The sequence below is a fragment of the Eptatretus burgeri genome, chromosome 15 (assembly GCF_056783735.1).
Source record: "Eptatretus burgeri isolate ZD-2024b chromosome 15, Ebu_testis_v1, whole genome shotgun sequence".
In the NCBI taxonomy this organism is placed as follows: domain Eukaryota; kingdom Metazoa; phylum Chordata; class Myxini; order Myxiniformes; family Myxinidae; genus Eptatretus; species Eptatretus burgeri.
This window is the reverse complement of record NC_140975.1, coordinates 21,285,701-21,309,996: the sequence shown is the minus strand read 5'-3', so window position 1 is coordinate 21,309,996 and position 24,296 is coordinate 21,285,701. Positions and strand designations below refer to the sequence as shown.

The 24,296-nt window shown below is 46.0% G+C and overlaps 1 protein-coding gene across 5 annotated transcripts in view; it reads left to right on the top strand.

Moving 5' to 3' along the window:
- THADA (THADA armadillo repeat containing) overlaps positions 1-24,296 on the top strand; it is a 202,531-nt gene that overhangs the window by 71,448 nt on the left and 106,787 nt on the right. For 4 of the 5 annotated variants that reach the window (XR_015051759.1, XM_085857381.1, XM_085857384.1 and 1 more), the window contains exon 10: positions 24,070-24,218. The exons of the other annotated variant lie outside the window; for it this stretch is intronic. Coding sequence is in view for 3 of the 4 variants with exons in the window: in XM_085857381.1 (XP_085713507.1) it covers positions 24,070-24,218 (149 nt within the window). In the remaining variant the exon portion in view is untranslated. The remainder of the gene's footprint in view (positions 1-24,069; positions 24,219-24,296) is intronic. 5 annotated transcript variants of the gene reach the window in all.

Below are 24,296 nucleotides of genomic sequence, written 5' to 3'. Positions count from 1 at the left end.
CTTTTGTTCATGTGCTGTTTGTGAGTTTACATCAACTCTGTTTGGCTTGCCAGGCACTTTTAACCTACCATTGCCAATGCAAAATATGAAATTAAAATAGTCTTTTTAACATAATTTTCAGCATTTAAACGAAAGAATGGAAACTTCAAAATGGTTAAACATAATTGTTCTGTTCCTCGATGCAAATCGGACTCACGAGAATATAGGAACACAAGAAATATCCATGGATGAGAGGATTTGGGTTCGTAACTTTTTCTGTGAATACAATTAGCTCGAGGCAGTCGTGGTTATAACACAGACACACACATGAACGGATGCTTCTCCTTGCACGAAAAGATACAAAAATCTCGTAAAATTTGTCTTGTTGTCCTGGAAACAAACAAATATATTGTTGCGGTTGAGGAAATTCGCAAACCACCATTCAGGTCCCGTAGGTGAGATATCTCTGTAAGTACATGTGTAGTTAGCCCCAAACCCGTTGTTTAGAGGGAATAAATGTGATTCATTCGGGCTGCGACCCTTTGAGATAGTCGTTTTTCTGTTCTATCTTTATTTTGAACCAACCACATCTCAACCGCCATCACACAACAACCACCAACCGCAACGCCGCTTCACAACAACAACAACGCCAACAGCCATGACCTTTACCTTCACAACTCGCTCCCGCAAACATCGCATCACCGCCATTCCAAACGTCGCCATGGCCATAAACCACCACAATAAACCCTCCACCACCTTCACCTCTCCTCCTTCTACCGCCATTCCCGCACCACTTGTGAACGCCGAGCGTCAGGCTGTCCTGGCCTCGTACGGGACACGCGCCGAACCGCGAGTGCAAAGTGCGGCCTTTCCGAGGAGAATTTGGATCAGGAATGATACACGCCCACTTCTGATCCGTCCAATCAGCAAGCGCGGGACGGTTTGGCCCTGCCTTGAGGCGCGTCGGAGTAGAATCGGGATATGCAAATTCTCGGATCAGGGGAGACTCACACCCCTTTTTCTCCGTCCAATGGGCGAGCGTGGCTCCACCCCCGAGCTCGTTCTGATCCAGAAATTTGCATGTGGGTGCTCCTGCCGGCCTATAAAGCGCCGGGCGCGGGGCAAAGCTGAGGCAGTCAGTTTGAGAAGAGTCAAGTCCGGTCTGGAGAGGAGAAGTCTGTCGGGGTTCGCAGTCTGTCGGGGTTCGCAGTCTGTCGGGGAGCTGCAGAGAGAGGAAGCATGGAGCGCGGTCGAGTCGGTTTGAGTCTGTAAAGTAAAACTGTGTAAGTGTTGCCGTGTGCTCGCGTAGTCGGTAGTAGATCTGCATTGTTGTGTTTCTTTTGTTGCAATTGCTTTAGGTGCATAATTGTTGTAATTTTATATGTGTGCTTTCCGTGTGCCGCGGAATAAATGTGCATTATGTTGAACTGTTTTCCCGTTTCGCTTCGTCTTTTCTTTAATTGAATCTCCATCTTGCTTCACGTAAAGGGTTGGTCGTGGGCTTAATACGCCCGATAATCGGAACCGTCGAGGCCGACGATAACATCGCTCGGTTATCCCGATAGTACGGAACGGGTCGCTTAAGTGGCCCGTGTCCGGAGTCGACCTGCGGCGAGGTGCGATCGCCCGGTCTACCCTCCGCGTGGGTACTTAGGTAGGTCGAGTTTGGCGAACAACCCTATCCCACGCGGGGGGGCAATTGGCACGATCATGGTGAGGCCAAAAGGCCCACCCATGACTAGCTCCCGGCGTTAGTCCGAGAGGGTCACGACAGAATTGTCCGTCCAGTGGGCGACGTGCCGCGATTCGAGTTACGTGGCCGTTCGCACGCCGGCGGGCGCGAATTCGCAACAATATATATAGATATATATATATATATATATATATATATATATATATATATATATATATATATATATATATATATATATATATATATAGATATATATATATATATATATATATATATATATATATATATATATATATATATATATATATATATATATATATATATATATATATATATATATATATATATAGATATATAGATATATAGATATATAGATATATAGATATATAGATATAGATATATATATAGATATATATATATATATATATATATATATATATATATATATATATAGATATATAGATAGATATATAGATATATAGATAGATATATAGATATATATATATAGATATATATATATATATAGATATATATATATATATATATATATATATATATATATATATATATATATATATATATATATATATATATATATATATATATATATATAGATATATAGATATATATATATATATAGATATATATATATATATATATATATATATATATATATATATATATATATATATATATATATATATATATATATATATATATATAGATATATAGATATATATATATATATATAGATATATATATATATATATATATAGATATATATATATATATATAGATATATATATATATATATATATATATATATATATATATATTGTTGCGGATTTCGCGCCCGCCGGCGTGCTGACGGCCACGTAACTCGAATCGCGGCACGTCGCCCACCGGACGGACAATCCAGTCGTGACCCTCTCGGACTAACGCCGGGAACCAGTCACGGGTGGACCTTTCGGTCTCACCGCGATCGAGCCAATCAGCCCCCGCATGGGATAGGGTTGCTCGCCAAATTCGAACTACCTAAGTACCCACGCGGAGGGTAGACCGGGCGATCGCACCTCGCCGCAGGTCGACTTCGGACACGGGCCACTTAAGCGACCCGTTCCGTACTATCGGGATAACCGAGCGGTGTTATCGTCGACCTCGACGGTTCGATTAATTATCGGGCGTATTCAGCCCACTACCAACCCTTTACGTGAAGCAAGATGAGGATTCAATGGAGGAAAAGACGAAGCGAAGCGGGAGAACAGTTCAACAATAAAGCACATTTATTCGCGGCACACGGGAAGCACACAAATACAATTCCACCAAATGCACACAAAAAAAAGAAAACACAATTCCATTTACACAAAAAGCAAATATAAAAGTGAAAACACAGTGCAGAGCTAATACCGACTACCGAGCACACGGCAACACTTATACAATTCTACTTCACAGACGGCGCCGACAACACATACCCAAAACCAAGGAAAAGATACCCTCAAGAATGAGGCGGGCCTGAGGCCGAGACCGGGTCGCGCCTACCCGTCTGGTGATGAGACGCGGAGCGGCGATGGCGCCTCACTCCGCGGGCCTCGCGGACAGTGCCTGGCAGGGGGTGGGAAAAGGGGCCCCCTTGATCGCACTATCTCAGCGCGGGGGGAAACAGGAGGGGGTTGCTGATGCTCGGGGTATAGAGGATCTTTATTATCCCTGGTGTGCGTCTCCACCTCGGCCAGGTCGCGCTGCCGGCCTCCCTCGGGCGTGCAGCTCCTGGCACCGACGCGAGCACCCCCTCGTCCGACTTTCTTCAGCTTCTCCAGCCACTGCAGGCTTCGGGCTCCAGACTTCCACACTCGTCCCCTCCGTTCCGACTCCTTCTCGTTCTCGTTCTCGTTCTCGTTCTCCTTTTCGTTCTCGTTCTCCTTTCGACTCCTTCTCGTTCTCCTCCTCGTTCTCCTTTTCTGACTGACGAACACCGTCCTTTTATCCCCCCGTAACTTCGCCTTTGACCCCCTCCCTTTGACCTTTCACCTCGCTCCCCATTGGCCCGAGAAAAAGTGGGCGTGAAGGCTTTTTGATCCACAAATTTGCATATATCGATCGCCCTGGGGGCGGGGCCACCCGCCCCTCGCTCACCGATTGGACGGCAAAAAGTGGGCGTGTGTCGTTTTTGATCCGTTTTTGAAGCACAAAATCCGTGATTTTGTACACGCTGTTCGACGCGCGTTCTGCATGAGTCCAACACCGGTACCCACAGCGGGGCAAGAACGGTGGCGATGCTCCGGTGGCGAGGTGTGACGGGAAGGTCGTGGCGGTTGTGGTGAAGCGGTGGTTGTGGTTGTAATCATGGCGGTTGGTCCAAAATAAAGATAGTAAAAGAAAAACGGCTATCCTGAAGAGTCGCAGCACGTATAAATGACATGTATTCCCACTAGACAACGGGTTCGGGCCTAACTACACATGTACTTACCGAGATACCTCACCTAAGGGACCTGAATGGTGGTTTGCGAATCTGGTAACCACAACACTACCCCCTTCCCTTTTTACAGACTCGTCCCGAGTCGTCAAATTTTCGTGTGCCATCATGTGTAGTTTTCCCCTAGTACATTTTACCTAAGGATCCCTGAGTGCGACATTCATGGTATTCGTGTCCCCAAAATAAATAACCTGAGGGCTGCGTAACTATCTAAACAAACTCACTCACACGGACGACTTAAATAAAATTGCCGGCGCTAAGACATACATGCCGGGGGCGCACTCATATGTACAGTACATCTTAACCTTAACTTACAAATTTTACACTAAACCATGGCCCAGGATCATCGAACCCTGCAAAAAGAAAGCAGTTAGCAGGGAGCCAGGCTGCCCACATGCAGTCTCTGACTCAAACAATGCAGGTGACAGGGAACGTGGCTGGCTGCTCACACGCAGTCCAAGGCCTTCCCTTTTGAACTGAACGCAGTGAACCACAACGGTGCATGGGCTGCACAACGCAGTCTCCGTGCCAGCTCAAGTGGCACACGCAATGAGCACAACGAATGAATGCATGAACGGTTTGAACTGAATGCAGTGAACCACAACGGTGCATGGGCTGCACAAACGCAGTCTCCGTGCCAGCTCAAGTGGCACACGCAATGAGCACAACGAATGGATGCATGGACACAAACACGGTGCACGGGCTGCCACTGCAGGCCTGTGTTGTAGCTGCCAACAGGGCAGTTCTCGCAGCTTGCAAACTGTTGCCTTGATCCTGGCGCACATGGAAATGAACAGGGGGGGGCAAAGCAAAAATTGAACGGGGCTGGTGAACGTGGGCAGTGGGCATGGCATGGCAAAGGTGGCAGGCAAACACAGCCCGCAGAAGAAGGCCGCTGCAGGCAAACTCAGCCCGCAGAACCAGGCCGGCACAGGCCTCGAAGAAAAACAGCCAGCAGATGAACTGGCCGGCACAGGCCTTGCAGTAACACAGCCAGCAGATGAAGCTGGCCAGCTTTTGCCGTCAGTGGAAGTTGGTGGAGGGAGTGCGGTGGTGCTGGCCACTTGGAAGGCGGGCTCGGACCTACCTACCCGTCTCCCTCCCAACCTATCGCCTTTGCCTGTCACTGTACATACCCACTCCCTTAATTTGTCAAACCCCAATTTAGCCCCAACTTATTTTTTGTTGTTTTTATTTTTACTCCCCCACTATAAATCGTCCCCTAACCCCCTTTATCGTCCTTGTTCGGCTAACCTATCCTGTCACCTAGCCTACTCCCAACCCCTACGTTCCCTTCCCGGAGGGGAATAAGGGAGAGCTAACGTCCTGTGTCGAGGCCCAACGAAGCCTCAGAATGGCCTCCCCAGAGTTCGGCGATCTTAACACCAAGTGGGTCCAGCGGCCCACAACGACAGCGAGGGGATGGATGGTGCGGAGGGGTACATCTCCTAATCTAGCCTAACCATTTAACTGTTAAACTACCCCGGGGCTTTCAACAAGCGCCTCTCGCTTAAACTATTGGTTCTAACAACCCAGATTCCCGTCGCCTGTGTTAGTGTCCTCACAATTTCGGGCCTCGCCCCCCAATTTTCTCTCCGTGCCCTCACACGGTCTCCTGGCTGGGACACGTGGCTCCCTTTGGCAGGCACAACCCTCTGCCGATTCTCCCGCTATGGCACCCCCGGGCACTACACTGCCTCCGAGCCTACCAGCTCCCTAACACCGGGGAGTGCCCCCCATGGCACCTCCCCTGAAACGCACACGTGGCAGGCCGGCCTCCTGGGCCCCTTTCCGAGGGTCACCCGTGCCCACAACACTGCCCACGCGCTAATGGCGCCCCGGGCCCCCGCACCAAGCAGGCGCACCCGTGCCCACTACTCTATCCCGGCCCCCCATGGGCCCATGGCCTACCGCGGCCGACTAGCCTGGTGCCCGGGGTACCCACTCAGCGATACTCACCTTTCGCAGCCACGCTCCCAAGCCCGTCAACAGGGCTCCTGCACCCCTCCAAATGGGTCTCGAGCCTACTTTCCCACCAACAACAAAACGACCTCCATTTTTCAATTTGACTAACCCAGCTAACTCACTTTACTCTGACCCCGGGGTCCCTTGGGCGGGAGTCACTCCTCCCCCCAATCACTCATCGCACCATGCATTCCCCATTCACTCCACTCACACAGACCCGCTGGCCTCACTCACTCAACAAGTACATGCCTCACAACTCACCAACTCTTCAACACACTCACCGCTGAACTCTGCCATCCTTCTAACTACATCCCCTAACTAACTCGTGCTCCCACGTCGTCCCTTAAACTATAGCACGTTCCTTTTAACACTACGTAGCTAAACTACGTCAACTCTACACACTCAAAGTCTGTCTCTGTCTCCAAATCATCCATTAATAAACTTCCCAACCTAAATCTGGCTACAATCCCTCTAACTAATCCATTCCACGGACTCCATGAGGACTTACCCCTGCCCCATGGAGTCGGTCTAGCTAAGCTAACCCTTCCCCCTAACTAGTTTCCATCCTGTGCCCAGGGTCAAGGGGGTCTTCCACCCCTTGCCCAGGAATCCTGTACACCCGAAAGTGAGGCTTGCTTTTTTTTTTTTCATGCGCAGCACCTGCGCGGCAACTCAGAGCTCGCGCACTTTGCACCTGCCCGTGACGTCATGCAGCTGCACGTGTTCCTCGTCCCTCCTTGGACGGGACCATCCGGCAGAGATACCCCTCCTGCCGGATTCCAACCACACGTGCAGCCATGACGTCACCGTGCGCAAAAAAAAAACACAAGCCCCACGTCTCGAGGGGTTTCCCACGCGAACACATGTGCTTTGCCCGTTGGAGCTGAACACACACGATCGCGTGGAGAACCCGTCCGGTCCAAATCCATTTACCTGCCTAAACTTTGTCCGTCCGCGGGATCGGCAAATCCACCGCGTGCGTTTCCGGACCGGGACTTCACTCTCGCAAGCGAGCACGTGGCGGTCTCGTGCGTTGCACAGCACGAACCGCGTGCTCACTGCTGGGCGAACCCGGCACGGTCCCCGAAACAACTACAGCCGCTACTCGGCTTTCTCTCCTCTCATGTCGCCTTCGTCGTCGCCATTCAACCCACGCACACCTGCGTGTTACGATGCACACAGTCCACTCCATCACATTCACACGGGGAGACGCGGCTGCGTGCTCCCGCATGCCGACCGACATCTCCCTCTCATACCGCTCTCTCACACACACGGTCTCCCTTGCACACAGCGACCTTGCACACGGCCGTTCACTCACGCATGCGGGGGCACTCACCCGCGGTGCCTCACTCGCACTCCGTGCCTCATCCACACACGCGGGGGCACTCAACCGCGGTGCCTCATCCACACACGCGGGGGCACTCACCCGCGGTGCCTCACCCACACTCCGTGCCTCATCCACACACGGTTCCTCACCCACACACGCGGGGGCACTAACCCGTGGTGCCTCATCCACACTGGCCGTTTCACTCACACACACGGCCTCTTCCTCACACGGTGCCTCATCCACACACGGCGTGCTGGGAAGCACGTACTCTGGCACAATCGCCACCACACCACTCACACACGGGGTCGCTTCCACACACGGGGACGCACCCACGCCTTGCACCACACACACAGGGACAACCACACTGGGGATTCGTGTCCCCACAAGGGTCTCCGGGGCCTCTATACCCCCCAAGCTCTCCGTGCACCCGTCCACAGCACTCCTCCTCTCAACCTCGCAAAGCACGACCGAACTCACCTGGTCGTGACTCACCTCAAGGGGGCATACTCCCTCCCCTCGTTCCTGGAGGAGGCCATCCAGGTGCTCGCACCGGGTCCCTGCACGCTCCGCGAGCTCACCTCCATTATCCTCCACTACCTCCGTGTGTGTGTGCGCGTCACTTACCCCGTCTTCCTCGTGTAGTCTTTCCTCTATTTTTTCTATCTCCCGTGTCTCTCCCAACTCTTCACCCTTTACCTCCCTTGTCTCACCTATTATTTCCTTTGTCACGGCCTTCATGCCCGCCTGCAGGCATCGGCCCATGTTCTGCGTCTCACCCCGGAACTTTTTCATCTCTTCCCTCATTTGCTGTGTATTCGCATCCATCGTCGTTTTCACTTCATTTGTATTTGTATCCATCTTTTCGTTCATGCCTTTCATTTCGTTTTTCATTTCATTTGTGTTTGCATCCATTTTTTCGATCATTTTCGCATTCATCTTTTCGTTCATGCCTTTCATTTCGTTTTTCATTTCATTTGTGTTTGCATCCATTTTTTCGATCATTTTCGCATTCATCTTTTCGTTCATTGCCGCCAGCATGGCGCATAGCTGGGCCATGTTGGATGCACTCACCTGAGCCGTTTCGGCAAGGGTTGGGGAAGGGTTTTGGTGGAGAGGGGGGGGGAGGTGTCATACACTGCGGCCGCTGCCGCACCCATTTCAGGTTCTGGGTTTAGTTGGGCGAGTCCGTGTTCCTGCACAATCAACATTTCCTGCTCGGGGATTCCATCCTGGACCATGGATCCTACACTACTACACATATACATTTCTAATACCCCCGGCTCCCGCTCGCCTTGAGACGCCATCTTGCTTCTCGTGAAGGGTTAATTTGCTCGCTCGTAATTTGGAGGGAATCGGGGGTCGCTTCTCTCACCCCTGGACCGATTCCCGTGAATTTCGCTGGAGACAGGAGAGCCTGTTGTCCCGCTCTCCAATACCAGTGCCGCGAGGAGGGCGATGAATTTGTATCGCACGACCTGACACCAGTGTTGCGGTTTTCGCGCCCGCCGGCGTGCGAACGGCCACGTAACTCGAATCGCGGCACGTCGCCCACCGGACGGACAATCCAGTCGTGACCCTCTCGGACTAACGCCGGGAACCAGTCACGGGTGGACCTTTCGGTCTCACCGCGATCGAGCCAATCAGCCCCCGCGTGGGATAGGGTTGCTCGCCAAATTCGAACTACCTAAGTACCCACGCGGAGGGTAGACCGGGCGATCGCACCTCGCCGCAGGTCGACTTCGGACACGGGCCACTTAAGCGACCCGTTCCGTACTATCAGAATAACCGAGCGGTGTTATCGTCGACCTCGACGGTTCGATTAATTATCGGGCGTATTCAGCCCACTACCAACCCTTTACGTGAAGCAAGATGAGGATTCAATGGAGGAAAAGACGAAGCGAAGCGGGAGAACAGTTCAACAATAAAGCACATTTATTCGCGGCACACGGGAAGCACACAAATACAATTCCACCAAATGCACACAAAAAAAGAAAACACAATTCCATTTACACAAAAAGCAAATATAAAAGTGAAAACACAGTGCAGAGCTAATACCGACTACCGAGCACACGGCAACACTTATACAATTCTACTTCACAGACGGCGCCGACAACACATACCCAAAACCAAGGAAAAGATACCCTCAAGAATGAGGCGGGCCTGAGGCCGAGACCGGGTCGCGCCTACCCGTCTGGTGATGAGACGCGGAGCGGCGATGGCGCCTCACTCCGCGGGCCTCGCGGACAGTGCCTGGCAGGGGGTGGGAAAAGGGGCCCCCTTGGTCGCACTATCTCAGCGCGGGGGGAAACAGGAGGGGGTTGCTGATGCTCGGGGTATAGAGGATCTTTATTATCCCTGGTGTGCGTCTCCACCTCGGCCAGGTCGCGCTGCCGGCCTCCCTCGGGCGTGCAGCTCCTGGCACCGACGCGAGCACCCCCTCGTCCGACTTTCTTCAGCTTCTCCAGCCACTGCAGGCTTCGGGCTCCAGACTTCCACACTCGTCCCCTCCGTTCCGACTCCTTCTCGTTCTCGTTCTCGTTCTCCTTTTCGTTCTCGTTCTCCTTTCGACTCCTTCTCGTTCTCCTCCTCGTTCTCCTTTTCTGACTGACGAACACCGTCCTTTTATCCCCCCCGTAACTTCGCCTTTGACCCCCTCCCTTTGACCTTTCACCTCGCTCCCCATTGGCCCGAGAAAAAGTGGGCGTGAAGGCTTTTTGATCCACAAATTTGCATATATCGATCGCCCTGGGGGCGGGGCCAATTCGCCCCTCGCTCACCGATTGGACGGCAAAAAGTGGGCGTGTGTCGTTTTTGATCCGTTTTTGAAGCACAAAATCCGTGATTTTGTACACGCTGTTCGACGCGCGTTCTGCATGAGTCCAACACCGGTACCCACAGCGGGGCAAGAACGGTGGCGATGCTCCGGTGGCGAGGTGTGACGGGAAGGTCGTGGCGGTTGTGGTGAAGCGGTGGTTGTGGTTGTAATCATGGCGGTTGGTCCAAAATAAAGATAGTAAAAGAAAAACGGCTATCCTGAAGAGTCGCAGCACGTATAAATGACATGTATTCCCACTAGACAACGGGTTCGGGCCTAACTACACATGTACTTACCGAGATACCTCACCTAAGGGACCTGAATGGTGGTTTGCGAATCTGGTAACCACAACAATATATATATATATATATATATATATATATATATATATATATATATAGATATATATATATAGATATATATATATATATAGATATATATATATATATATATATATATATATATATATATATATATATATATATATATATATATATATATATATATATATATATATATATATATATATATATATATATATATATATATATATATATATATATATAGATAGATAGATATAGATATATATATATATATATATATATATATATATATATATATATATATATATATATATAGATAGATAGATAGATAGATAGATAGATATATATATATATATATATATATATATATATATATATATATATATATATATATATATATATATATATATATATATATATATATATATATATATATATATATATATATATATATATATATATATATATATATATAGATATATATATATATAGATATATATATATATATATATATATATATATATATATATATATATATATATATATATATATATATATATATATATATATATATATATATATATATATATATATATATATATATATATATATATATATATATATATCTATATATATATATAGATATATATATATAGATATATATATATATATAGATATATAGATATATAGATATATAGATATATAGATATATAGATATATATATATATATATATATATTGTTGTGGGACGGGGTTCGGTGGCGATAAACGACCACTAGGTGGAGCAGTAGAGCCGTCTCCCACCGAACACCCGGAATTAAAAGGTCGTCACCCCGGATAACTCTGGAATTGACGGGCCACTTAAAGACCATGATCGCCAATTCTCTGACGGCTTGGGGTAGGGTCAATAGCCAAATTTCAATATACCTAAGTACCCACGTCGTCAAATTACCGGGGAAGTCGCACCCTCGGCCGACTCAGTCCGAACCGAGTCGCAGGCACCGACTCGGATCCGGCGTAACCGAGTGGAGTTACCAGAGCCGCGCCGGTCCCAATGACAACTTATGGCACCAACAGCCTTATTGTTTCTCAAGCCCGAACCATGCTAGGCCAATGAAAGAAAACACGAACAACGAACTGGAACATTTAACACGGGGGTTTATTTATAATGGGGCAGGCCAGCACACAAAGAGCAGAGTTATCCTAATAAAAGAAATACAATTTACAAAGAACGAAAAGCACTTAACAGTTTCTACTTGCAGGACGGCGCCACACACACATACACCCAAAAGAACTGGACCTCGTCGGTCTATTTTCGGTCCTCAGCCCAGGAGAGAAAGGCAAGCTGGGGACCAGGGCCTAGCCGGTACCTCCCCGCCTCGTGCGGTTTCACCGGACCCGCACTTGTGGAGCTCGGAGTCCGTGGATGGGAACGGGGATCCCAGCTCGAGCGCTCCAACGCAAACCACCACGGTGGGACTCGAACCCACGACCCAGAGTCCATGGGCCCACGACCTGCTGCTCGGTTACCACCACCAAGAGGGGCCACCGCAAAGGACCGCAGACCGCTCGAACCATGACCGCAGACCACTCGAACCCTGACCGCAGACCAAGCCAATCGCCACAATGACTGCTCACCACTCGACTTATTCCTCAGCGTCTTTGGCTTCTCCTTGGCTGGGGCGTGCGTGTGATGCTCACCCTTGGCTCATTGGGCAGAGGAAACACTCCATGCCCTTTTTTGGAGCGGGGCTCCGATCTGAGGCGATGGAAGCCCCGCCCACGTCTGTGCTCCGCACGCATGCGCATGAGGAAAGCCGATGGTGGTAGGAGCGAAGGTGGGATGTTGTTGTTGATGTATAAAAACCTAACTAAAAAATAACTCGTAGCGCACACAAAATTCCCATTAGACAGAAGGAGGGATTCTAACTCTAAACACATACTTATCAAAATAACTAAGCTTGGGCACTGCTGTCTGTTTGTGTGCAAATGGCTGCCAGATTCGTAACAATAATATATATATATATATATATATATATATATATATATATATATATATATATATATATATATATATATATATATATATATATATATTGTTACGGATTTCAGAATCCAGTCTGGTGAATGCATCCACACATCCAGTTGCTCAGACAGTTATTTCCTTCAATGCATGTTCAGATTAGCCCCATCCCCATGTCTAATGGGTTCTTAAATGTGATGCGTTGGGAAGGGTAAAGGATAGATCCCCTCTCTTAAGCCACTGTCACACCTTGACGATTTAGCCAGCGTATGCCGATTTATGAAAAATTTGTCTAAAACGCTGGCACATGTCGAATACGTTATTGGTACGTTTTGTATACATTAAGAGCATGCTGAAAAACACTGACATATGTCGTAGTACGCTGGCTTTAAACGTTGTACTTTTCGGTTGTCGTCAAATTTTTCATGCTTGAAATTTTAAGACTTATGCCGGCGTATGACTCACACGTTCTGCATACGCTGGCCATAAGTTGTAGGCACGTTACGCGATCGTTGACACACGTCGACACACGTTACTTGTAAGTTACTCATAAGTCGAAACACGTCGAGGTAATGTTTAGCGTACCCGAAACTTATTTCTAACCTATGAGTAACGTTTTGTAAGCACGTTACACGAACGTTGTTCACACTTCGCAACACGTTACTTGAAAGTTCCTCATACGTCGAAACACGTCAAAGTAATGTTTAGGGTACCCGTGACTTATTTATAACCTTTGAGTAACGTGCTTGGGAATTATTTGTAAAGCATGTCCAATGCACAAATACGTATATAGACGTATTTGACGTCTTCAGGATGACAACAGAACTTACTGAACGCGTTTCTAACTTACAGATACCGTATAATGGCGTATTGGCAGCAATTAGGGGAATTGGTATATAAAAAGGGGCTTCGCAGGAGGAACCCGTCTTTTTTTTTAGACTTCGTGGTGAGTACATGTCCACGTCATTCCGAGAGATGGAGGATACGGCAAGGCTGAAATGACAATACCTACCTGTCCTCCAACATCAACATGACCTCATCGAGTTGACACTGCACCAGTTGCGTGCCAATAGAGCCGGGAGAAGAAGACGTGAACGAGGAGAAGGAACTGGGTGAGACCATGGATCGGGAGGCGACGCCATTACGGCGTATATGACCAGCTCATGTTGGAACTCCGGAATGAGGACCATGCATCCTTCATCAACTTCCTGCGAATGCCCCCAGCGATGTTCGACGAGCTGCTAGCCAGAGTGGGTCCAAGGATAACCAAGCAGTACACCTTCTACAGGGATCCGCTTGAGTCTGGCATGAAGCTGGCACTGAGCCTGCTGCTGTTGGTGCCGTGACTGCAGTGCTGTGGAAGCGATTTAACTCGTTCAATGGAAACGATTTCAATTGCCGAGCACCAGCGTCCAAAAACAATAGGCGAGTGACAGGCATTTATTAAAAGTGAAGTTGCAGCCTCTGAATAGAAAACCTCACGTAATCGTCGACGATACGCTGCCACGCTATGCATACGTTAGACTATCGTTGGGCATAGGTTGTGGACGCCTAAAACACGCGAATCAATCGTTGGTATAACTTATCTATAAGTTATTGAAGCGTTCTGTGTTCATTACTAGTACATTATGCATTTGTCCAAGTCGTTTTGAATACTTTAAAAACTGAAACAAAAAAATAGTTCATCGTGGGAATGAGAAAAAAAAATTCGCCGAAAAGAACATCGAACAATGGTGCAAAGTAGTCTCCTATTCGTGGACGCAACGAGGATCCATCATCACCCACACCCTCACCATCACGCTCACCTACGACTACTGACATGGACCTACTACTACTACTACTACTACTACTACTACTACTACTGACACGCTCACCTAATACTACTACTACTGATACTACTGACATTGACATCTACTCAACATGGAGTCTGGAACACTGACGGGTTCCTCTTGTGAAGCCCATTTGTATATACCGATTCCCCTAAACGCTGCCAAATCGCCATTATACGGTAGATGTAAGTTAGAAACACGTTCAGTAAATTCTGTGGTCATCTGGAAGACGTCAATCAAATTCGTCTGCATACGACAATGCGCGTTTCAGATACGTTACACATAGGTTCAAAGCACGCTACTCATAGGTTCAAAGCACGTTACTCATAGGTTAAAAATTTAGTTTCAGGTATGCTAACCATGACCTCGACGTGTTTTGACTTATGAGTAACTTACAAGTAATGTGTGTCCGACGTGTGACGACGATCGCGGAGCGTGCCGATAACTTATTCCCAGCGTATGGGAACTTGTGAGCCATACGTCGAGTACGTCGTAAAATTTTCAGCATGCTTGAAATTTCACGACGTCCTTCATTGTTTTTCAGCGTGCTCCTAACGTATACACAACTTACCTATACCGTATTCGACGTGTGCCAGCATTTTAAACACATTTTTCATAGGTCAGCATATGCTGGCTAAATCGTCAAGGTGTGACTGCGATGTTGACACTTCCAATTCTCAGGCGGTTATGATTTAAATCGGCGTGCGGCAGGTTTTTAACAGAGAACGCCACGAGTTCGTCGGCGATACGTGCAGCGCGCTATGACTAAGTTAAACTATCGTTGGGCATAGGTTGTGAACGCCGACAACAGGCTAAGCATTCGTTGGTGTAAGTTATCTTTAGCACAACGAAACGTTCTGTGCCCGTTACTAATATGTTATGCATACGACCAACACGTTATGCATACGACCAACACGTTATGAATATGACCAAAACTTTAAAAAAAACATCAAAACTTCAGCGTACGCCAACGTTTACGTGCATTTTTATACGTTGCCATTGCTGGCTAAAACGTCAAGGTGTGACAACGCCTTTATGGGAAGCTTTTTTCTTTACGACAGACACGTTCACACACATTTTTCACGAGCTCTGACGCCCGCCCCCCATTCTTCCTCAGCAACAATCTTTTGTGAGCTTCGACGCCCACCTTTTTTGAGGGCGCACAGGTCGTCATGGTAACTGTGCGCCAGTGGGGCGGGGTGAGCTTTGGGCGGACTGCACCGGCGGAGACAGCCCAGAGATATAAAACGAGCGAGAGGTACGTTCTGAGGAGAAAAGCGGGAGGTGAAAGAAAGTGGAGCGAAAGAAAGCCAGGGAGGGAGAAGAGAACGAGAAGTAAGCTTGAGAACCGAGCAAGAAGCGGGTGTCTGACCAGTGCCAACAACGAGACAATTCGTCCTTCCCAGTGCTTGGGCAAGCGAGCGTGTGGTGCACGTGTGGGTATGAGCAGCGCCGCCAACAAGTGAGGCACGGGTCAGTCACCAACAACACCAGGGTCTAAACCCGTGACGGACGATCCCGGTGCCCTCCAGACGTTGACTGGCGTTCAAGGCTGCTCGCGAGAGGATGCACGGCATGGCTGGGTGCTGGTGATGGATGTGACACGCACGCACACATTTCAGGACGTTTTCGCTTCACGGATGATTTTCTGGTGAGCGAGACGATTCTCCCCCTCTCCTCCCCCTGAATAATGCGTTGGGTTCCCTTGTCTGTGTTTGGTTGTAAGTCAGTCAACCCCCCGATAAGCATCTGCTCTTTGTCTCTTTCCTGGCATTTTGATTGATTTTGCTTTGAAATTCATTATTTATTTACCTCAGCAAATAAAAAGTTATTTTTATTTATTAATTTTATTATTAATAAATCATTTGTCGATTTCCAACCTGTCCGTGTTTGTCCTTTCCTTCCATTGGTCTCGCATTGTTCGAACCGAGAGAGACTGGGAGGTAATTATCACAGATTTGACCAAAAATCGTCGGCACTCTCCGGCGGTGAAAACGCTCGGCCGCCCGAATTAAAATCTAATCAGATAAAATTGGTGCTTTACCGAGGGCGCGCTCCCCGCTCAGGTAACCACGTGACCTCCAGTTAAACGGAATAATTAGACGGTGGACACTGGAACTCGTGGTTGACTGGGTGACGTTCGTGGTTCTAAAACAACCCACCGTACCGCAACGTTATTTGTGAGCGGTGGCCCCAGGTCCGGCTCTCCTGAGGACAACCGGGGATTAATCCCCCCCCGAGTGACAAGCTGGTGTCTCGGTACCTGTGGCCGCAACAATATATGGTTATGGCCATGGGTACCAAGTGTATTATGAGGGAGTTAATCTTTGTTTCTCCTTGGAAGAACTGTACCTGGGGCCACCGCTCTCAATTAACCTTGTTGTGCAGTGGGTTGCTTAACCACAAGCACCAATCAGTAAACCACGAGTTCCAGTGTCTGTCGTCTAATTTGCCATTTAACTAGAGGTCACATGGACTCTTGACGCGGAATGCGCCCTCGGCGATGTATCAATTTTATCATGATTAGATCTTAAGAAGGGCAGTCGAACGTTTATCGTTGGTGCATACCAACTATGACAGGTTAATTAGTTTGAGAATTACTTCCCAGTCTATCTAGGTTCAGACAATGCTGGATCAATGGAAAGAAATGACAATCACGGACAGGTTGAAACGTCAACAAGGAATTTATAATGAAGAAAAATAAATAAACTTTAGAACTTTTTATTTCCTTGTGGTGTAAATGGATGAATTCAAATCAATCAAAATATTCTCAAACAAATAAAGAAGTCAACAAGCATTTGTTGAAAAATAGACAAAGAGCAGATGCTTATCACTGTGCCTTACTTAACAATTTAACACGAGACATGGGTACCCAGCAGATCATTCACTGGGCAAAGAAATGAGGTCTCTGCTTACCAAGGCAGAAGTCGTCGTGTGTATACTAAAATGACCCAAAATGTGTGAGCGTTCCTTGATCCGCTGCCAGCGCTTTGCCTCGCCATGCACCCACCCACAAACAGGCTGAAATACCAATCGACGTCACGTCGTCACCCTAAGAAACCAGGGAAGCCAATAATCAGGTATGCCAAGAGCCCAGTACCTAGCAGAACCAGCAGGAACGGTCCAACTGTCACCAACCGTCAGGAGCTATCACCAATCGTCAGGAGCTATCAAGAGCTGTAAGGAACCATCAGGAGCTGTCACCAACCGTCAGGAAGGCAGTCCTCCCGTCCTTTTTTTTATCGGCGACCAGTGTGGGCGGGGCCTCAAGCAAACTTCAGCCAAATCCAGCTTGCCCATTGGCACATCACTGCACGTGACCTCCAGCGATTATTCCTTCCCCACCATCGAACAAGATGCAACTCCCGATTAACACATGCCTGGCTTACGACGCCATGTTGGGGGCACTGGACGAATGCCAGAAAGCAGCCATTTTCCGGAATTACCGAGCGAAAACGTGAAGCGCTCACAAAAGGTCAACGGCAACCATCACCTCCCCATTCAGCCCGACACGAACAAGAGTCAGCCAGCGTCCATAGAGCTGCCGAACGGGGCGTCAAACATTGATGGAAAAAGTTGGATGCCTGAGGAAAATGATCCACAGCCATGTCTGACAGTCAGAATAACTGTTCAGGAAAAGCCCACGGTGTGTTTTAATTAAATGTCCTATAGGTCCAAAGTGTAAATATATTGTCTATTTCCAAGCCAATGTGTCCTGATGGAATAGAATGTTTATGTTGGGCTAACAGCTAGATCTCTCGCATTGCATGAACGGTGAATATTGCTCATGCGGAAATGAAAACTGCTATCTCATAAGAAAGACAGAGAATCTGTCCTCTACCCTTCTCCAATGCATCAAAGTGTTAGAATCCCACCAGACAAGGGGAAGGGTCTATTCTGAACATGCATTTATGGAAATAACTGTCTGAGGACCTGGGTGTTGTGTGCATTTGTTGGATCCCATTCTGAAATCCATAACAATATATATATATATATATATATATATATATATATATATATATATATATATATATATATATATATATATATATATATCTTCTTCTTCTTCTTCTTCTTTCGGCTGCTCCCGTTAGGGGTCGCCACAGCAGATCACCCGTATGATCCGCATAGTGATTTGGCACATGTTTTACGCCGGATGCCCTTCCTGACGCAACCCTGGTCGCCTCTTACGACACAGGGATATGGTACACCTATTTTAACCGGGGTATACACCGGCCCAGTACACTGGTACTCATTTCGCCGACCTCGGAAGGATGACAGGCTGAGTCAACCCCCTGGTGTATTGATTCAGTGGCCCAACGGGGCTTGAACTCGGGACCTTTTGGATCCCAAGCCGCTGCCCTAACCACTGCGCCAACACCAGGCTTATTTATATATATATATATATATATATATATATATATATATATATATATATATATATATATATATATATATATATATATATATATATATATATATATATATATATATATATATATATCAACAAAGTCAATTCTCATTGGACGTTCTCCACTGATGCATCATCTCTCAATGGTCTCGGTGGGAGGAGCCTGTTCAGTGTTCAGCTCTCCAATTGGAGGTTTCAGAGTCTGAGGCGGAGCCTGTAAGGCTGTTGTAGAATCTTCTTCATAACCAGCTGTGATCAGGAGGCGAGTTTGTGTTCCTCTTCTTCTTTGCACAAACAAGCAAAGCGAGTGGACAAACTCTTTTTGCCGACATAACATGGGGTCGGTGGAATAGATAAATGTCGCTTCTAGTATTCGGAGATGTGTTATACTTCGTCCTCTACTCAATATCTTGAATGCATCCACATTACAATGTTCAGCACAGTTTGCATTCTCAATCAAATGCTGTCCAATCGCGGATGCACACAATGTTGGGATTGATGCTTGGACCTTCCTACACGCACGTACCAGCTGTATTCGTGTACCAATTGTGTTTTTCCTGATGGACAAATGGACGTGCTGTTTGATTCTGTCAGTCAGAGTCTGGGTAGTTCTGCCGATATACGGAGCATCACATCGGCATTTGAACTCATAAATAATATTGCTAAGTTTTGAGGCAGGGAAGACATCTTTCTTAACTGCAGGAATCAAACGTGAGGTGAACATCACTCTTGGCTGAACAGCCAGATACGTGTTTGAGACACATCTTTTGATTTGTTCCTCATATCTTTGTGACATTTTCCCTTTCCAAAGAATCTTGATGTAGATTGCGCACTTTTCGGGACCCATCTTCCGTTCATCTGTAGCAGTGAGGAATTTGTGCATAAACCTCCTGATGATATATTCAGGATATCCATTCTCGCTGAGGATGTATGTATGTATGTATATATATATATATATATATATATATATATATATATATATATATATATATATATATATATATATATATATCATATATCTATATATTACTAAAACTGTCATCTTGTATGTATGTATGTATGTATGTATGTTCCCGAAATACAGCCAAAATGGTACACAATAGCACAATTTTTTTTAGAGCCACCTTACTCACCATTCTCCTGTGGTTGCAGTATCAAGTTTCGTTCAAATCGGGAAATGAAAAAAAAATATTAAAAAATCAATTCCCGATTCAGTCAATTACTCTTCGGGAGAATTTGATCAATGCAAACAACCTCAGCGGTACAGTTCGCTGGAGCTATCTTTTTTTTTAAATGAATTTTTTTATCAACCGCTGCAGGAACCCAACGGGTTCACGGGTCATCTCGTATATAATATATATAATGTATATAACAACACTCCCACTCCAACCCCTTCTATTTCTCCCAAACATAATTAATAGTAAATATCATTATTTTAAACCTACTCTGTGCATCGATAAGCTCCAGATATGTCCTTCCCACTGGTGTTAAGAAGCACGAAGGTTTGGGTGGAATGCGCCTGTCTACGAACCTTCAGGGTTTTTCACGGTCCATGTTGTTGGGAGTTTTTGCAGTACGGATTGCAAAATATCAACTTTTTGGATGAGTTTATTCAGGTAGTTCTCCAAATCTTTCGTTGTACAGAGAGGGGCACACCTCTTTCTCCCAGGAAGTTTCCAAGTATTTTTAGCTTCTTTAAAAAAAACATTGTCATTACATGCTACAACCTTATCTGGCAGACGTGGAACACGTCCAGGTCCACACCAATGTACTCTGTTACTCGGGGTTCCTATGCGTGCATGCCGGGCAATCTGGGGTTGATTGCGTCATTTTGAAAGTGCCATATTTTTCTTACCACAATAACTTATGAACCGCTAAAGGGATTTTTGACCAAACTTGGCAGGATTAACTATGAACTTAATACAAAGATGAACTGATTAAATTTTGCATTCAAAAGGTCAAGTGCCCTTTAATTGAAATTCTGTGTTCCTGCAATAACTTTTGAACCACTCGAGATTTCAATCATACTTGACATACGTATGGACTGTAATACAAAAATGAACATTTATGGTGAATGGAGGAATGCTTTGAAGAGTAAAATGAAAGGTCAAAGGTCAAGAGAACTTTTCCTGAAATTTATCAAATCACCATAATTCCAGAGCCTCTGATTTTGACATGGATTGGTTGGTGGATCACAGAAGGTGACCTGATGAATGCATTGAAATGATAGGTCATTTGTCGATGTTGAAACTACCGTAATTAAAAGTTTGAACAACAAGATTTTGTGCCTCTTTACCTTAATTTTTCACGTGATCTTTAATTGAGATCAAACATAGTAGCAGTGGGTTGATATCTAACGTTGATGGAGGTATATCCATTGACGCATTCGCATAAAATTCTACTTTCTAGTTGTATTTGTGAATATGAAATTTGCCAGGGCCAGTTGTGTAGGAAAGGGCCTGGTCTCCCCTCTCCTTGTATCCCTTGTTTCAAACTATCCTCTCCCAATTGGCCATTTCCGTAAGCTTTTTGTGTCTGGCCTAGTTGTTGTCATTTGCTTGCGTGACCATGCATGACAACCACATCTGAGTGCATGCTCATTGGTTATCCTGGTTAGCTTAATAGGTTTACCAGTGAGTTTAAAGGCTCCGCTGCATTGAGGAACACACGTGGTGACTGTTTTACCACCAGCAGCCAATGACATTCAAACTCGACTTGTGTTCCAGTTGTCAGCCAATTGGGAGAGCCAATAATATCACACGGGACAACGATTTGATTTGCCGCACATTGACAGAAAGAAAAGTTGGCTGGGGGAGTTTATACGGACCTGAGCTCTGTTCTGGTATTTTGGCGAGCTCCGTGCCAAGAACATTTCTATGTCCATGCTGTGACCTATGGCCTTGAAAATCTAAGCTACAGACTTTTCAATACTTTTGGTCTCCGTCTAATTTCTGGATTATGTGAGGGGTTTTTTTTTGTATGCATGATTGTCTTGTGGAAGAGCTGGATGGAAAGAGGGAAACACCAACATCAGAGTAGATGTGGGAGTGAGATTAAGGGGAGGAGCCAAGGACACGTGCGAGTGAACAAGCTACAAACAAGCTGAATGAAACGCATCAAGAAGAAGAAGGGGAAAGCGGGGATAAAGTAGAAGAAGAACAAACAAAAATGGAACAATTACAACAAGAGCGAGAATTGCTTTACGATGCATGTCCCCTACCGTTCCCAATGAATGTTCAGGAGATAAAAAGAATTGTTTGCGTTTAACTCATGTTCAAGCCGATACCGGAACAAAAATGAAGGAGAAGAAACCATCTCACCAACCGCGTTTGGGTCTATTCGGCAAAATTAAAGCAAAAACATTTTTCATTTACTGATTTCTTTTGTAGAATATAAACCAATAAAGACAACTAGGATAACAAACTGGAGATAAAAATTAGTTTGCTTTCACGCACTCTCAAGTCGATAACGGAACCAAAATGAAGAAGAAGAAACTTTATAACCTACCGTGTTTCGTTTGTTTCCAGGCTTTCCCTATTTCACATTAAAAAAATAACCCAATGTACATACATGAAGCAAAAACGTGCGTACGACTAATGTGTACATCTAATATTCTAAATCCATCATGGTTATACATCGGGGATCATTCCAATTGATCATTAGCCATGGACTAACACCCAGACCTAAAGCCTGCCGATCTGTGCTGCTTCATGCAATGGCGGCTCATGATTTTATTGTGGTGGAGTCAGGACAGCTGAACACTGACCCATGTGTAATATGTGATATTTTCTAAATCCAAAAAGGGTATAACTGTGAAAAATTGACAAAAACCCTTGAAACTCGAACTTGTTCTGTAACTTATCATAATTAATCAATTCATGTACCAAGTTTCAGTTGAATATGTTTAAGGGTATGGGGGAAAAAAGTCTGAAAAACCACAGGTGGGAAGGACAGAGAGACAGACAGACGGACGGAGAGCAAACCTATAGTCTTCTCTGGTGAAACTGGTAGGAGACTAATAACCTGGAAAAAGGGAATGCTTGGGAATGCGGTCAATTGGGGTAGAATATATCAGGAATATGGATGAGGGATAACCCAAGGTAGTGGTGAACAGTTATTATGAAGCCCTGGAGGAAAGAATGAGACTGAACAGACTCAGAAAGTTGGTTCCACAGGCAAGAGAAAAGAGGGACAAATGAGTGGATATGAGCAGTGAGCTTGGATTTTGGGAACTTAACAATAAGAGAGTTACTGGAAGAACATGTGTGCCCTGAAAAAACCTGGGAGGAACAGAGGCACAAGGGTGGAGGGTGCTAGACCAAAAAAGTAGGTGGTAGAATAAAGAGAGGCCGCCAACCTGGCCGTGATGGGAAAACAAATGGCCGAGACTCTCAGCTTCGTTGTGAGAGATTCCAATGATTTGAGCCCCTTGCTTTCCATGGCATCAAGAAGGTCAAGGTTTGAGGCAGGGGCAGCAACCCAAAGGAGAGAGCAATACTCCATCAATCTGCAAATGAAGGCCTTGTAGGTTGGATTTGCCATTTGCTGCCATCGAAGCTACACTGAGGAGCACAGATCCATCGAGGGACTGCTCTTCCTCTTTCATCTCTTTGTCTCCCATTTATGTTCTCTGTGGTGTTGTTCCCATGTGATGGGGCATGTCTTGAATTGGGGAAAAAAAAAGTCTGTGGGTGGGGAAATTAGATCAGCATATTAATTTGGGGTTTCTTTCTTTATTGAGCTTCGCCTTCCCTTCCTCCCTCTCCTTCCTTCTCCATCCCTCCCCCCAGTCCCCCTCTCTCTTCTTATTTCTGTTTTTTTTAATTCAAGAAATGTTCCTCATTTCTTTAACTTTGTGCCACATCCTGTAACTCCACAGGTGGGTAATATGAATGCAATCCATTGGGATGTACGTGTTGGCTCGTTCCTGAGCACAACTGATACGCTAAGTTATTGAGCGCGATTGCAAAACAAGTGCAGTTTTTATTAAAAATAGATATCGATCACCTCCAACCGTTCGTCTATCACTGCCGCCATTTTCACGCGAGCTGTGCGACACGTGACCACTCGCTCTCTGCTTCCTGGTGAATGTTGGATTCTCACAGTTTCATGCAGTGCTACGTGGTAATCTGGTCACATAACGATAATTTTTGCAAACCATAACATCTCGTTGTCATAATGCACCATATTGTTCCTTTGTGTGGCCTTTTTCAACCCTTATTCTGCCTCCAGTTCTGTCCCTGTGGTTACGCCGCATGCAAGAAGAGCAGCCGGGGCTCTGTGGCTCTGGGAACGACCTCAACATTCATCCGGTGTTTAGTGCAGATTCTTCCACGACAAAGCAAATCCTGCATCTCATCTTTCATGCATGGGACAGCCTGGTTCGTAACTTGTATATATATATTTAAATATATATATATATATATATATATATATATATATATATATATATATATATA